General features: G+C 49.7%; 1 protein-coding gene across 1 annotated transcript in view; it reads left to right on the top strand.

Annotated features, from left to right (window-relative positions):
* Positions 1–14,059, top strand: part of ZFHX3 (zinc finger homeobox 3) — a 113,552-nt gene that overhangs the window by 84,310 nt on the left and 15,183 nt on the right. Inside the window, 3 exon segments of the mRNA XM_040615112.1 lie at positions 3,740–3,873; positions 4,081–4,281; positions 13,366–13,468. Of these exon segments, the coding sequence (XP_040471046.1) occupies positions 3,740–3,873; positions 4,081–4,281; positions 13,366–13,468 (438 nt within the window).

The raw sequence follows: 14,059 nt of genomic DNA, 5'->3' as shown, positions 1-14,059 counted from the left end.
AGATGAAGGGGCTGTCAGTGGTACTTTAGCTAAAAGAATCTGATGGTTGGGAGGTGGGGTGGCGACTCCCTTCCCACCAGGACGGAGAGCGGGCAGCTTTGGGGACCCTTGCCAGTTTTGCCTCTGGAACTAGCAAAGGAATGAATCCCCACTTCCAACGAAGTGTCCCATCCCACCTCTGAAATGACACCTGGGAGGATTCCTCCTCCTCTGAAGAGCAGAAGCTGCTGAGGAAGAGTGAGAAGACGAGTATGTCTCCAGGGCTGTGGTGGGCCAGCGTGCCTGCAGCAGTGCCCATCCTGTTGCACCCGGCTGTCGGGTGCGCTTGTTGAGAAAGGCACATCTGAATCAAGAGTCAGAATAATAAAAACGCTAACTAATACATAGTTGTACACCGTACTTGAGAGCTAGATTCCTTTTTCCTTCCTGCAAGGCCTGGACCAGTCGGTGTGGTGTTAGATGTGGTCAGGGCACCAGCACTGTGCCTCACCTTCTCTGGTGCTGAGCTGCCACGTGGGGCCGAGGCCCTTTTGGCATTTTCAGCCGAGGACATTTTGTCCCATCCACTCTGTGCAGACGCAGAGGTCCTGCACAGCTGCTGGAGGGTTCTGCAGGCAGGCACCGAGCTGCGTGTCCTCATTTCTCCAGGCAGAAAAGAGTTCTTAATTCCTCTGATCTGTGATGTGGACTGAATGTGTCGCTTTGTGTGTTCGGCTGTTTATCAACAATAAACTTCAGTCTCAGTGTTAAAATTCCCCGTAGAGCTGTCATCTCAAAAAAATAATACTTGGAACAAATATTCCGTATGCGTTTTTCAGAACTCTGCAACAGACCAGTTCTTCCAGGTATCTGGACATTCATTAATAATTTTGGTTTTGAAGGATTAAAGTTATGGGTTACATCAAGTGCATTTAGTAAAACTGGGCGCTTCAGAGATGGTAAGTAAAAGTAAATTTTAATTATCTTTTACTTCTGCCTGATTCTAAGCAGGCTGCTTCCCAGTAGAGAGGAAATAAGAAAATACCCTGCCGTGACTCCAGAGGTTACAGCTAGCGTTCAGCAGCTGCAGGGTAGTTGACAGTTGGGTTGCTGAATTCAGTCACCGCCTCCAAAACCACCGCACCGGGGAGCTGCTCAGAGCAATGCAGAGTGAAGCTGGTGGCGGAGGGTGAGGACCAGGGGCTCCCTGAGCTCTTCATGCCTCGCTGCACCTGTGCAGATCCTGCTGCCGGTGGGGACACACCGGTGCTTTGTAAGTGTCCAGAGCTCCTGCTGTAGAAGCTTGCCTGGGTTTATTAATAGGGTTTGTAGGGGTTTTGTGGTTTTCACACTGTTGCCAAAGGTGAAAGTGTTGTCATCCTTCCTTTGGAAAGGTGACCTATACACATGAGCAGAGGTTTCTCCAGCCATCCCTTTCCTCCCTCACGTCCCCTGCCCCTCTCCCAGGGCTGGCAGTGCCAGCATGGCTCACTGCAGCGCTTGTCGGTAGTTTTGTGGAGCAGATGACACCCAAAGGTTTAAAGTGGCAGATGACAGGTACAGAGCCCAGTGAGACCCTGTCTGCACCATGCAGGAGACACAATTGACATCCAGGGCAGAGAAGTCTAAGGGGACCTGAAGCCATGGCTGGTGGTGTCAGCCCAGCCTGGTGCAGGGCTGGAGCAGAGCTCGCGTTGCTGCGTGACCACGCTGGCAGACCTGGGGTCTCTGGACACCGGTCCTGACGCCTGACTGCCTGATTGGGGCTGACACTTCAATGTCCAAGGTCACACTGAGAAGCGGACAACGTCAACAGCAATTAGCCTTCATATCAGGGCCACTCACATCACACAAGGCTTGGGCAGGGCGTTTTAAGGCAGGGTCGTCCTCTGCCTGCCACAGTGCTGGCTCTCAGCGGTGATCCCTGCCTCCCCAAACCCACCAGGAGGGACTGCTCTCCTCGGCAGAGGAGCCGCGCAGGTGGGTCCAGGGTAGTGCCATGTTTCTTGTGCTCCGTGCACATTTTATTAGTAGGAAGTAAGGAAGTCCAGCTTTGGTGTGTAGACCTCTAATGACTTTCCAGTTCTGAGCCCCGGGGAGGGTCTTGGGTTCAAGTGAGCAGCCTGACCTGAGAAGCTGCCCATCGTTGTGTGCAGGGGCAGGGCAGGTTTAAGTCGGCACTGACCCTGCAGACTTGTTCTACAAAGAAGCTCTAGGTTTGGATGTTCTCATGGAGTTGGCAGCGTGGCGGGGTCCTGTGGTTTTGGTTTCAGATACAGCCAGAACTTCACATCTATGCGTGGAGGATGTGTAGCCAGCCAGGGTTGAAATACCGGGCGTGCTGTGGGGAAGGAAATCACCTCTCTACCAGGAGAAACTGAGTAGTACCAGAGCTCCTCCAATCCCTGCCTCCCTCTGGCAGTGTTGTTATCTATTTGCAATACGTGTTTTCCCTCTCCTGGAAGTTACTTTGCTTCTATTTAACTGAACACGTAGAGATGGGGTCTGGCAGGGAGGGCAGTTAGAAATGGGGATTCTATTTCTTAACGTGATGTGGTGCCTTTTGGAACACAGCTCATGGCAATGAACAGACAGACCTTTGAAAAGGAAGCAGTTTGCCTGGATCTTACTCCGACAGCATCTTCTGAAACAAGGAAGGGATACCAGTGGGTCCACAAAGAGAATAAGAGACAAGGGGAAGAGTATGGGGGAACCGGTCTCAGAATGCTACAGTGCCTTGTTAATCGGCAGCCGATCCATCATATTAAATATCCAGCTGTCATATATTACCTTTCAAGTGAAAATGAATAACTCCCATTAAGGGCGAAATGGGTTTGAAGTCGATTCGAGACAGATTAAAGTACTGTTATGAATGTGTGTTCGGGGAGGAGGAGACAGGGGCTGTGTATAATATACTTGTCCTTACAGTTTTTAAATAATAGATGTCCCACAAATTTATGTACTGCAGGCTGCCAGGGTTCGGGGGGAGGAGGTAAAGGTCAGGCATGTGCTTCGAGTGCCACAACTTGCAGAGTGTTCCGCTGTTGACTTCTGGGCTCATTTGCCTTTTTCTGTTCTGCTGGAATAAAATCACCTTTCCTCAGCTTGTTACGGTGTGAGGATGTCAGAGTCCCACCCCAGCACTGGCGGTAGGCTGGGTCTCTGCCATCGTGGGTTTGGTGGGGCTGCTTGCTAGGAAGCACCCCTAGAGGTACGCTTGTCCCCGAGGCACGCAGGCTGAGCTGGCCGGTGCTGTCCTGGCTGTGTGCCGCTGCCGCTGCTTCCAGCGCAGAGTGTGAGTCACTTGGGTTGACAGACACAGCTTCCAGCCATCTCCAAGGCAAACACATCCTAGAGTGTTCATACGCAGAACATCCTAGGTGAGCTAGGAGTATCAGTTCTGCTTTGTTGAGTCAATCCAACTGCTCGTGGAGGTGACACGTTGGCCTTCACATCTGGCCAGGCATTTGTGTGTCCGATGTAAACACAGGACAAGACTTTCCTGCACCTGACAGGTTGCAAGCAGCCCACAGAAGTAGCTGAGATTTCTGACTATAAATGACACAGCTCCCTTGCTACGGAACATAATCAAGAATGAACATTTTTTGGCCAGGCGTACTTTGTAGGATGTAAGTTAGTCCACAGACTGACCCCCCTCCAAGTCCTCAGTATGTGTTTCAGGCAACAGCAGCAGACTAAATGGAAATACTGTCTTAAGCCTTTTTGGAGATGTCCTGATACAAATCTCTTCTTGTTGCAGCACCAACCAGCCAGGCAGAGAAGGAGCTGACAGAGCCTCCAGCGTCCTCTAAACGAATATCATTTCCCAGCAGCTCTGAGTCGCCTCTCTCCTTTAAATGGTCAAAAACTTCAGAGGAGACAAAGTCAGAGCAGGTAAGGAAGAACCACCCAGCTTTTTGTGCATCTACAAGCAGGTAATTTGTTTCCTATGTGCCAAAAGCAAAAAATAAAATAGGAGAAGGAGGATGAAACGTGATAACTGGTGGTAGGAGAAGGCATCAAATTATTACAGTGTAGCTGTAAGGAAAGAGGAAAGCAGTAGCTGTAACAGTTACGTGATTCATTTGTCGTGCTTTGCAGATGTATCAGTGTCCATATTGCAAGTACAGCAATACAGACGTGAACCGGCTGCGGGTGCATGCCATGACCCAGCACTCAGTGCAGCCCATGCTCCGCTGCCCGCTCTGCCAGGACATGCTGAACAACAAGATCCATTTGCAGCTGCACCTCACCCACCTGCACAGTGTGTCACCTGACTGCGTCGAGAAACTCATCATGACGGTAAGTGGCTGTGTAGTCAAGCATGTCTGCTGCTTTCCTAGCAAGGATGAGGAGTAAAAGGATGGCCTGACCTGCATGGGCTGACTTTGCTGCAGTGGGCAGCTCCTTCATCTGTTAGGGCTCCCTCATCTGGGTTTTTCCCACCCCTGTATGTTTTGACTGCAGACACTATGTTGCCCGTGCTTGAGCACTGTGGAAACTGGCAGTGCATCAGTGTTGGGTAATTTCCCTGTGAAAAGATTGCAATAAATATTATTTCCTTTAACTACTGAGGTCATTGCGTGGGATCGCGTTTTGCACAGAAGCTTCCAGGAGGTGCGGTAGCTGATGTGCTGTGCCGCTCCTGTGGTGGAAGGAAAGTGCTTGTGTGTTGATGAGCACTTCCCCAGAAGGACAGCCAGGGTGATTAAGGTAACATTACAGGAAATCAGGTATCACGTTTCTGCTTAAAATACAATTTTAAGAACCAGTAGAGTAACTTCCCTTGGCGATCTCGTCTCATGGAGGGGAGACAGTCCTATTGTGCAGCCCATGTTCTGTGCTTCATTCACTTAATGAGCATCATTGTTATGGTTGTATGAGGTAAGTTGGATCTGTTGCTTCTGTGAGGAGTCGCTCCATCCAAAACTGCAATGCTTTTGTTGTGTAACAGTTCCCTTTTTCAGGGTAACTGGAGCAAGCGAAGGATGTGCTGCTGTTGACCCAAGGCAGGTGGAACCTTACAGGATTGTTGAATACTAGAGCTATAGTTTCAAGTGCTGTTTCTAAAATGTTTGGAAACCCCTGGTTTTAAATTAAAATTTAAGCAGAGGCAGTTAAAATTACCTGAAGTAGGAAGTTAACCACTGAAGTATAGAGTGAAAGTTTGCTAGATAAAGTTAACTGTCTTCACGTGGAGCTCAAAACTTGTGACAGCTCCTCTTCTCAAGCTGTTTGTCAAACAACATTGTGCCCATGCATGGGCTGTGATTGCTGCTGCTTGTGCAGCTCCTGATGGGGAGCAGAAACTTCAGACGGCACGTTGTGGTTCAGCACAAATGTGTTTGCACCAGGCTTTTCTTCTGCCCTGCATCCTTGTTTTAGCATCTAGTGTGGGATTCCTTCTCCAGCACCATCTCCAAGGAATTAAAATTCATCTAACACGAGGGCTAGTACTTGGTGAGAAGTAGCGAATTAACAGCACAGTGTTCAAGTTCTCATTTGTGAGACAGACCTGGGTTTGTGCTCTGGCTTGCTTTACCCCAGAGCCGCTGACCCAGAGTCTCTGCTGCTGCTGTACTCGTGGAGTCATGTGTGCAGCTGCTGGACCTCTGCCATGGGACTTGTCACAGTGCAGAAATGCTCATGAAGGCTTACCCCCCTCTCCAATGCCCAGGCATTTGCTTCAGTAAATAACATTTTGAGTCCCAGAATGTTTCTTTCATGAATTCCCTTTTCATAGGTTTCACATGAGTGTGCCTTTCCATTTGCTAGCATCAGTTTAACATACAGGTAAAATTAATACGGCACATTTTCAAAAACCCTTCTAAATTCACAAATGGGATGTGTTGTCATATTCCTACACTGTTACTTCTTTGGTATAATCTTCAAGACAAGGTTGTGTTTGCATTTAAGAACTTGTCATCAAGTATATGAAATAAGTGTTTATTTTGATTCCTGTCAGTTCTTTCTCTTTGTGATTTTTTTTTTTCCTTACACCCTGTTTCTGCTTGTTTTCTCCTTTCTTTGCTGTTTCCTGACAGTGGAGGTGAATAATACTGTGTTTGATGTAATACTCCTGTGACACATCGTCTGAGCAAGCACATGCAGAGTCACCCAGCTTTTCTCGTACGGTTCTCTGGTCTTCTCTTTCTGTCACCCTTCCAGTCCTCCTTTATGCTTTGTCCTTGTCCGATGCCTTTATGCTTTGTATCTTCCTGCTGTGCTTTACCAACTGCCTGTCCTCTCATGTTTCTGCCGTCAGGCTCAGCCGTTGCTGAAGCTGTGTCCCGCGCCCCGGCAGGCTGCAGGGCGTGCGCTGGCCGCTGTAGGACCAAGCGCTCCCGACCAGCCGTGAGAGCTGTGTGCACCCCAAGTAGGTGCCACATTGCAAAACCCATTAAAAATCCAGCAGGGCCAGCAGGTCCCAGCACTCTCTGAAGAACAAAGTAGAGAGAGGTAGAGCGAAAGAGCACCAGCAGCTCCCTAGCCCTGCGAAGCTGCCCGTGGGCTCTAGGCATAGCTCTGCTCTGCTGACCACTCGTGTGCCTGCGTCGAGGGGCAGTCCTGTCACAAAGGCCTTGGTCTCCTGCGACCTGCATCCGTTTTGATTGATGGTGCTTAAGTGTGTAAATACCTTCCGAGGACTTGAACGAATCTTGTTAGCTTCTAACTAAATTGATGGAAGACATTTTGACCTTATAGGAGCAGTGAGCAGAAGCTGAGCCCCATTCTTGGCCCAGCAAGCATAACCAGTTTGCTAAGGGTGTCTGTTACGCTGATGTGAAATGGTTGGCTCCCGAGCTGGGCTCTCGGCAGAAGGTGCAATCCGGGACAGGTGCAGCTGGGCTGGTCCATCCTCTCGGCCTGAGCCTGTCCCTCCAGGATCCAGGGGGACTGGCAGAAGCCACTTGTTAAGGAGCTTGGGACACACCACAGAGGACGTGGCCAAAGCAACTGCAGCACTGTGGAGGACAGTCCCCTTAGGTGAGCACATTGGCTGTGCTGGCGCAGGGCCTCATCCTGCTGCTGTGGAGCACAGGACTTCTGCTAAGAGCTGTGGAGAATGGCTTAGCCATGAAGCTCATCCTGTTGCTTCCTTCTGGTTCTTCCACCTTGCCATTGCCACTGGCCCTGGGCAGCTGTCCCCTCTGGTACCCAGAGGTACACTGGGGAGGAGGGCTGCCTCTCCCGCTTTAAGTCCAAGAGCGTGTGGGTCAAGAAGGCGATTCTTTTTTGCATTGTGGCAAATATTTTGAGATATCAGTATGGCTTGTGCATAATGCGGCAGCATCAAAGGTTCCTAATTTTGCTCATTCTAGCTAAGATTCCCGTCTCAGTCTGACACATGAATCAGGTCTTGGTGCCACGGTGAGGGAATTGCAGCCCAGTAAATGGGAGCCGGGTCCCTTTCGACACAGTGTCTTTGCGCTCGGTATTTGGAGGAGGCTCCAGTTAATAATACCTTATCAGACGCCTTTTAGGAACCTGCAGTGTCTAATATGTCTGTTGCCATAGTAACGGCTGCTTGCTTGTGCTCAGCATCTCAGAGCTGGCTGTTCCATGCGCCGTCCTTTTCATATCACAAGCAGCCGGGCTGGCTGCCCCATGGGACACCCAGGTCCTCCCCACCAGCCCAGGCGCTGGGACAGGGACTGGCAGGGCTGCAGCCACAGGCTGTGGGGAAAGGAGTGTGTGTCGTGTCCCTGCACAGCGTCGGGGTCGGGGAAGCACCCGTGGGGCAGGAGCAGGGCTCCCACCATCCCCCACCGTGTCCTGTAGCTTCCCGTCCATGGGGCTGGTGAACGGACGGTCCCAGGTTCATTCTGCGCGGCATTTCAGCCGCTCTAAACAGATCTAATCGTCATCTTCCCACATAACAGCCTCTTTGCTAATCTTGGGCCTGCACCGCTTCAGCAGAGAGCCCCTTAATGAGGGTGAAGTGCAGCGCGCCTGCACAGTCGATTGACAAGACTGATGGGCTCAAGCCGGGAGAAGGGACGGCTTCCCGAGAGCCTCCAGGAGCTGGGGGCTCTCCCTCCTCCCAGGGCTGGCTTTATCGTTCTGCACATTCCTCTCCTGTCATTTCTGTTGTCAGTTTTCTCTTCCTCAGTTTAGGGCGTCTTCCCAGTGTTTCAGCCATCTTTCCATCTTTTTCTTTCCTCCCTTGCTCTAAGAGTAATTCTTGCCTGTCCCTGCCACCCTCCCTTCTCCCTCTTGCTATCTTTACATTTTTTTTCCTCTTTCCCATTGTCTTTTCCTATTGCTCTCTCCCTTTTGCTGTCATTCAATTTTTCTCTCTCCCTCCTTCTCACCCCCTCTCACTCCCCCCTTTCCCTCTCACTCTGTGTCTCATTCTCCATCTCGGATGAAGGTAATGAAAATAATCGGGCTTCATTAATTCTGAGCCCTGTGAGATGATAGCCATTTGGAGCCATGTTTGCCAATTAGATGGTCTAAATTAGAAGTGACCTTGGTATACTGCCATCGCTTTGCCTCTCTGAGTCTAATGAAGCTTTTCACTCCAGCACCCTCTCTCTCTCTTTGTAATGGAAATTACCTCCTTTGTCTGGTTCGGGAACCTTGCAATGCATGTGTATTTCCCCCTGGTTGTGTGGACATAGGGATAGTAATGTATCTCCTCAGACCCCTTCTAGAGATTTTCTTTTCAAAAGCCCCGTGATTTCAGCATTTTGGGGTGTTAAAGGGGGGAACTGCGTAGACTGTCCACACATTTGGTCACTCAGTCCGGAGGAAAGTCAGAGCAGGCAGATCCAGCGCGCATGGGGAGCTGGCCGCTCACACTAGCCAAGATTAATTTTTCAGACGTGCCAAGAATATGCTTGTGTCACACTGCCAGGGCTCGCGTGGGAGGGGTGTTGCAGCACTCGGCCTCCGGCCCGTGTTGATAAGCTGCTCTGCAGTTCATAGTCTTAACAATCTGGTAGATCCAGTAGTGGCAGGAGCCACACTTGTCACTGCTGTAGGTTGTCACCGGTGAGGAGTGGACCCGCAAGTTCTCCAGACCAGTGACAAGTCTGTAGGTGTCAGGGCATGTGCCATCTGCCGAAGATGCTCGTGGGGCAGGGAGGCAGGAGACATGGCGTGTCAGCCCTTGGGGTTTTTGTAATAGTTGCTCACTGGACCACATTGTCTATAGAAATGGCTGTCACATCAGGGTGCCCATGCGTGTCAGTGAATCTCATCATCATAAAGAAATTTTATCTGCTGAAGGGCATCTGAATTTCATCCAGAAGGGAGGGTCCTTGGAAGCGGAGGGGCTTGTCCCAAGAACTTTCCATCTTCTAAGGCAGATAATTGGCTTCTCTGCAGTCTACTGTAGAGGGAAGTTCTCCAGCCAGCCTTCCAGTACAGACCTCCAGTACAGACCACAGGGAAGACACTGCGAAGTGGGGCACAGGAGGGGCTGCCACAGTCTCTGGCCCAAACTTCCCCTTCCTTCACTCTTTACCCAAGCAAGTTCCCTGCCCCACTGAGCGGGATGGGGATGGGGACGGGGCAGTCGGAGCAAAGTGTGTGCCCTGAGTGCCTGCCCCAGCTTCAGGGATTTTCTTGGAGCCACTGACCCTGGTCGTTGAAGTACCGATAAACAGAACCTGATCCACGTATTGGTATCCAAATGCCGGGTTGTCAGAAAGAGCGGGTAGGAGCAAGCTGCCCATCCCTCCTCCCCTCCTGGTTTCATTTCGGCAGGAAGATCAAGAGCAGCACAGGTCAAGGAGACCGTTTGCCTTTTGTGCAGTAGCGTTGGGAGAGCAACCTAGAGGAGACCTTGGATGCAGGAGCAGTGAGGGGACGGGCGCTGCCGGGGCTCCACGTGGAGGCGGGTCGGCTGTGACAGAGGGTGGTGTTCCCAAGCTGGGTGGCTTTGCTGGTGGCTTGTGGGCCAGAAGATCAGGGCTGCAGCTGTGAAGGGGATGCAGTTTAATGTTAGACAGAGCAAAGCAGGTATGTACGGAAGAAGGAAAGGGAGAAGACAAATCATATTTGTCAAACAAATCTGTAGGGTTGTTTTTTTAATAACAGTTCACAATGAATGATATGTTGCCGTTGTGAAAGAATTGGTGTTGAATAGACATTTAAACAAGGAGATGGTTGAGCAGAACTGAGGGTGGGTGCCAGGTTTACATGCCAGGCATTGCATGTATGAGAGGGAGGTGGAGAGCGTTTTACAACTGCAGACACTTAACACAGGCAGTGCTGGAGATAAACACTTTCCTCCCTGTCACCGGAAAAGTTAATGCCATTTAAATACATCCAAAGCACAAACCACCGTGTCGTAGAGCACCGCTCCGTGTTTATCTGTTGGGTGGCTGTGGCCTACTAAACCTTCCTGCGCCCTTGGTACTTCCACTGTTTGTTTGTATTAAAAGCAGCCGCAGTGTGCGAGGCATTTTCTGCACGTACCAGGAAACGCTGTGCCCTCGGACTGGTTTGCACTCTGAAGGGACAGACAGTTTGAAGCGGGCAGTCTGGAATTCAGTGTAAATGTGAAATGATTGGAGACGTGCAGCCTATTTTCACTATTTGCATCGTTGCTATCTGGTCGGGGGTGGTCTGTGAGGACGAAGATACAGGCTAGTCCTGCCCTGGAAAATGGCACAGCAAACAGGCAGCACTGTCAGGAGGAGCCTGAATAGTGCCGAACAGGTGGAGGACTGAAGCGGGGCCAGTTGCTGAAGCACGACCATTTAAACAGCCTTATTTTCAAGGTGCTGCTGCCCAGGGCCCAGCCCTGTGTGGCTGCCTGGACTGTCTGTAGTTGCCCTACATCCATATCCAGAATTTCTAGTTCCCTGTGCTTTTTTCTAAGATTTTTTCTGTTTGCATTTTGGGATTTTGTGCCTGTAGCAATTTAATGTACCACAGGCTTTTTTTTTTTTTTTTTTTTTCTTCCCACCTTTTTTTTTTTTTCTCTTTTTTTATTGTGGAAGGAAGGGGTAGAAGTAGGGTGAGAACTGTGGCTATGGAGATGCAGGTAGATAAAGGTAATTACTTAAACACATATAGGGCGGCACTTATTGGTTTGGAGACCCAGATTAAGATGCAGAGGAGCATGTGAGGTTGATGATTATATTTCGGGGAGAGTTAATTGACGGAAGGTGAAGGCAGACAAAGAACCGCTGCTTACTGCCTTCTTGAATCCCAATCAGGAATTATGATTAAAGACGCGGCGAGACAACAGAGGCCTGATGAATTGGTGTCTTTTTTTTTTTCTTTTTTGCCGTCATTCACACTTGATTGACTTCAACCTTTCAAGTGCAAAAGTCTCTCTTTTCCATTATTATTCATAGCCATCTGAGTTTTTCTAATTAAAGTGTATGAAAACAATTACTGATCCGTCGTACTGAGTGTGGTAGTGGGGATGGCTGCCTTACTGTAACGTGTATAAAAAGCCCACAGTTTTCTATAATGATGTGCAGCTGAGGTGTTAGATAATTTTGTTCTTTTTCTACTCTGTTGGGGTTTTTTTTAATTTCTCATGATTTATTTTTCATAATTCCTAAAGATCCTAGGAAAGCACTCTCCCTGCTGATAAAGCTGAGAGGGGTGGCTCCTTCCTGCCTTCCCTCCTCGGCATCCCTGCTCATTCCCCTCCTCTGAGCCTGGCTACCGGGAATTAACCAGTGACCTTTCACGTCTCCAGACTCACCACCCACAGCCATCAGATACTCCTGCTTAGAGTAGAAGGTGGAATGAATTTGGTGTGCTCAGCTTCCCTCCTGGTGATTTATCAGTGTCATCTGCCTTTCCTGCCAACATCTGTGGGACCTGGCACCCACCTCCATGCACCGGCCATCCCAGTAAAGGCAGGAAGCTCAGCATCCCTCCCCAGTGCTGTTCAGATGTCTGCAGCCACTCGGACACGGTTTTTCATGGACTGTTTTAGCTTCACTTAGTGAAGCCAAGGTCTAGTCTATGTTTGCTTGCATTTGACATCTGTCTAGATAAGGAAGATTTCATGTCCTGCACGTTGGTTTACCTTCAGCTTCATCACAGGTTTGCTTCTGCAGTTGAATCGGAGCCCTGTGGTCCTTCACTCCCCAGAAAGCAAGGTACACTGCATGCAGATAACAGCCTCACTCACTCACTCTGTTCTGAAATCCAGGGTGCAAATGCCTTCTTAGCATGTGACAGAAGGATGGAGAGATTTGTTTTGCTAGGAAACGTACCTGTCTAGGAATGTTTATTTATGCCTCACTCTCCCAGCAGTCAGAGGCTGGGAGCAGACGCACCACAAGCATTGCAAGTCAGTGCTGGTTTCTGTGCCTTCGAGTGCCGTGGCCCTGGTGTATAGGAGATGCTCCCTGAGCATCAGCGGGGTGAAACATGCAGCTGCTCGGAGCTGCAGAGGTGTCTTCGCTTGCCACAGGCATCTAACTGGTGCTGGCAGCCACGCGCTGGAATACCACACAGATGGTGTTGGTGATACGTGTCAGTCTTCCCAGTTGCTGCTCTGGGGAGAAGGGCTGTGAGGCAGCTTTTCAGCTGGTGTGTGAGACTGGCTCTGGACGTTCAAGAAGGGTGTTTGTTGACCTGCACTTGATGCCAGCCACCTGCAAACTGGTAGCGAGGTTGTCTGTATTTTCTCTGTGTGACCAGATACACCCAAAGAAACAGTTTTCCCAAAAAGATGAGCATATGTGTTTGACTCTTTGAAAGAGCGTCTGTAGTTGAAGCACGCAAGCTCTCCAGCTCTTGAAAAATGTTGTTGTTTTGGCACTGCGCTGGTCATGATCATGCAGGTTCTAGACAAACACTTGCAGAGAGGCGAGGGGAACACTTCAGAGCAAGGAAAGGGTTACCAAAAGCTTTTCATTTTGCAGACAATTTGCTGTCTTTTTAGTCTTATTCATCCTTTCCTTTGTCACCTCTCTCCTTATTTGTACTTTTCTTTCTCATGCCCCTCCTTTTCCTGCATCGATACACTTTGAAAACAGTGCTGCAATGCTCCCTAGTTCAAGATTACAGTGTACTTTACGAGGTATGATTTAATTAGGGGCCTTATTATGTTTTCAGCAGCTTAAGGTGGGCCTTTCAACTTATCTACCTAATTGGTTGCACAAGAAGTTTCACAGCCCATGACAAAACATTGTCAGTGATCAAAGTCTGAATTCTACATAAAGGAAAAATATTAATAATAAGATTATTCTTCAAGTGTGCACTGCTAATTATGTCCAGAATGTAACTGTAGAAACACTTTTGACTGATGAGAGCTTTGTCTAATAAATATGAGTCTTCAGTGAGCTATGAAAAGTGACGCCTCTGACTTTACAATACTGGTGTCTAATTTTGTCACTGAAGATGTTTAAAATATTTTCCTGTGTTTTCCTACTCCCCACATCCTTTCCTCCCTGTCTCCAGGTGACAACACCTGAGGTGATGATGCCCAGCAGCATGTTTCTTCCGGCAGCCGCTCCAGAGAAAGACGGGAACTCTGCCGCAGAGGAGCTGGGGAAGCAGCCTGGTGAGTACGGGTCAATGAGCTCCACAGGTCCCACCACTCCCCCGGTCCCATCACCTGGTCAGGGACTGTGTCTGGGGACATCTCTGTCCAGGTCACTTCCACATGCCCAGCTGTCCCCTGAGAAACACAGTCAGGTGGTGCCCAGCAGGGCCGTCTCCCTTCATCTGTGCCACGAACGGGCTGGTGCCCTGGGTGTCCCCATGGCAGGGCAGAGCGAGGTGGCTCAGAGCTGAGGAGCAGAGCTTACTGCCATGGCAAGTCACCTGGAAATGGTGTTGAATCCTTGCAGAGGAAGAAGACAAGATGTGAGCAGTGAAAAGCACAGGTGGTGGAGGGCTGAGTGCCCAAATCTCCTCAGCCTTTTTCTTTGCCGTGCTGTGTTGTGAAGGCATGACTGTAAATCCATGACTGTTTAGTCTTGGCTTTGTCATGTGATAGGGGGGCATCCCAAGAGCATCGTTCTGCATGGGCAGAAGTGTCTGATCTCAAACTTGGCTTGGAAGTCGTGCTGGTCTTCCTTCTGTGCCCTGCTGGAAGGTCTGTAAGGAATGTGGGAATTAAGACAGCAGTTGTTTCCTTCCAGGCAGACGG

The sequence above is a fragment of the Falco naumanni genome, chromosome 15 (assembly GCF_017639655.2).
Source record: "Falco naumanni isolate bFalNau1 chromosome 15, bFalNau1.pat, whole genome shotgun sequence".
Taxonomy (NCBI): domain Eukaryota; kingdom Metazoa; phylum Chordata; class Aves; order Falconiformes; family Falconidae; genus Falco; species Falco naumanni.
The sequence above is the reverse complement of the archived record's forward strand: the minus strand, read 5'-3'. Positions and strand labels throughout refer to the sequence as shown.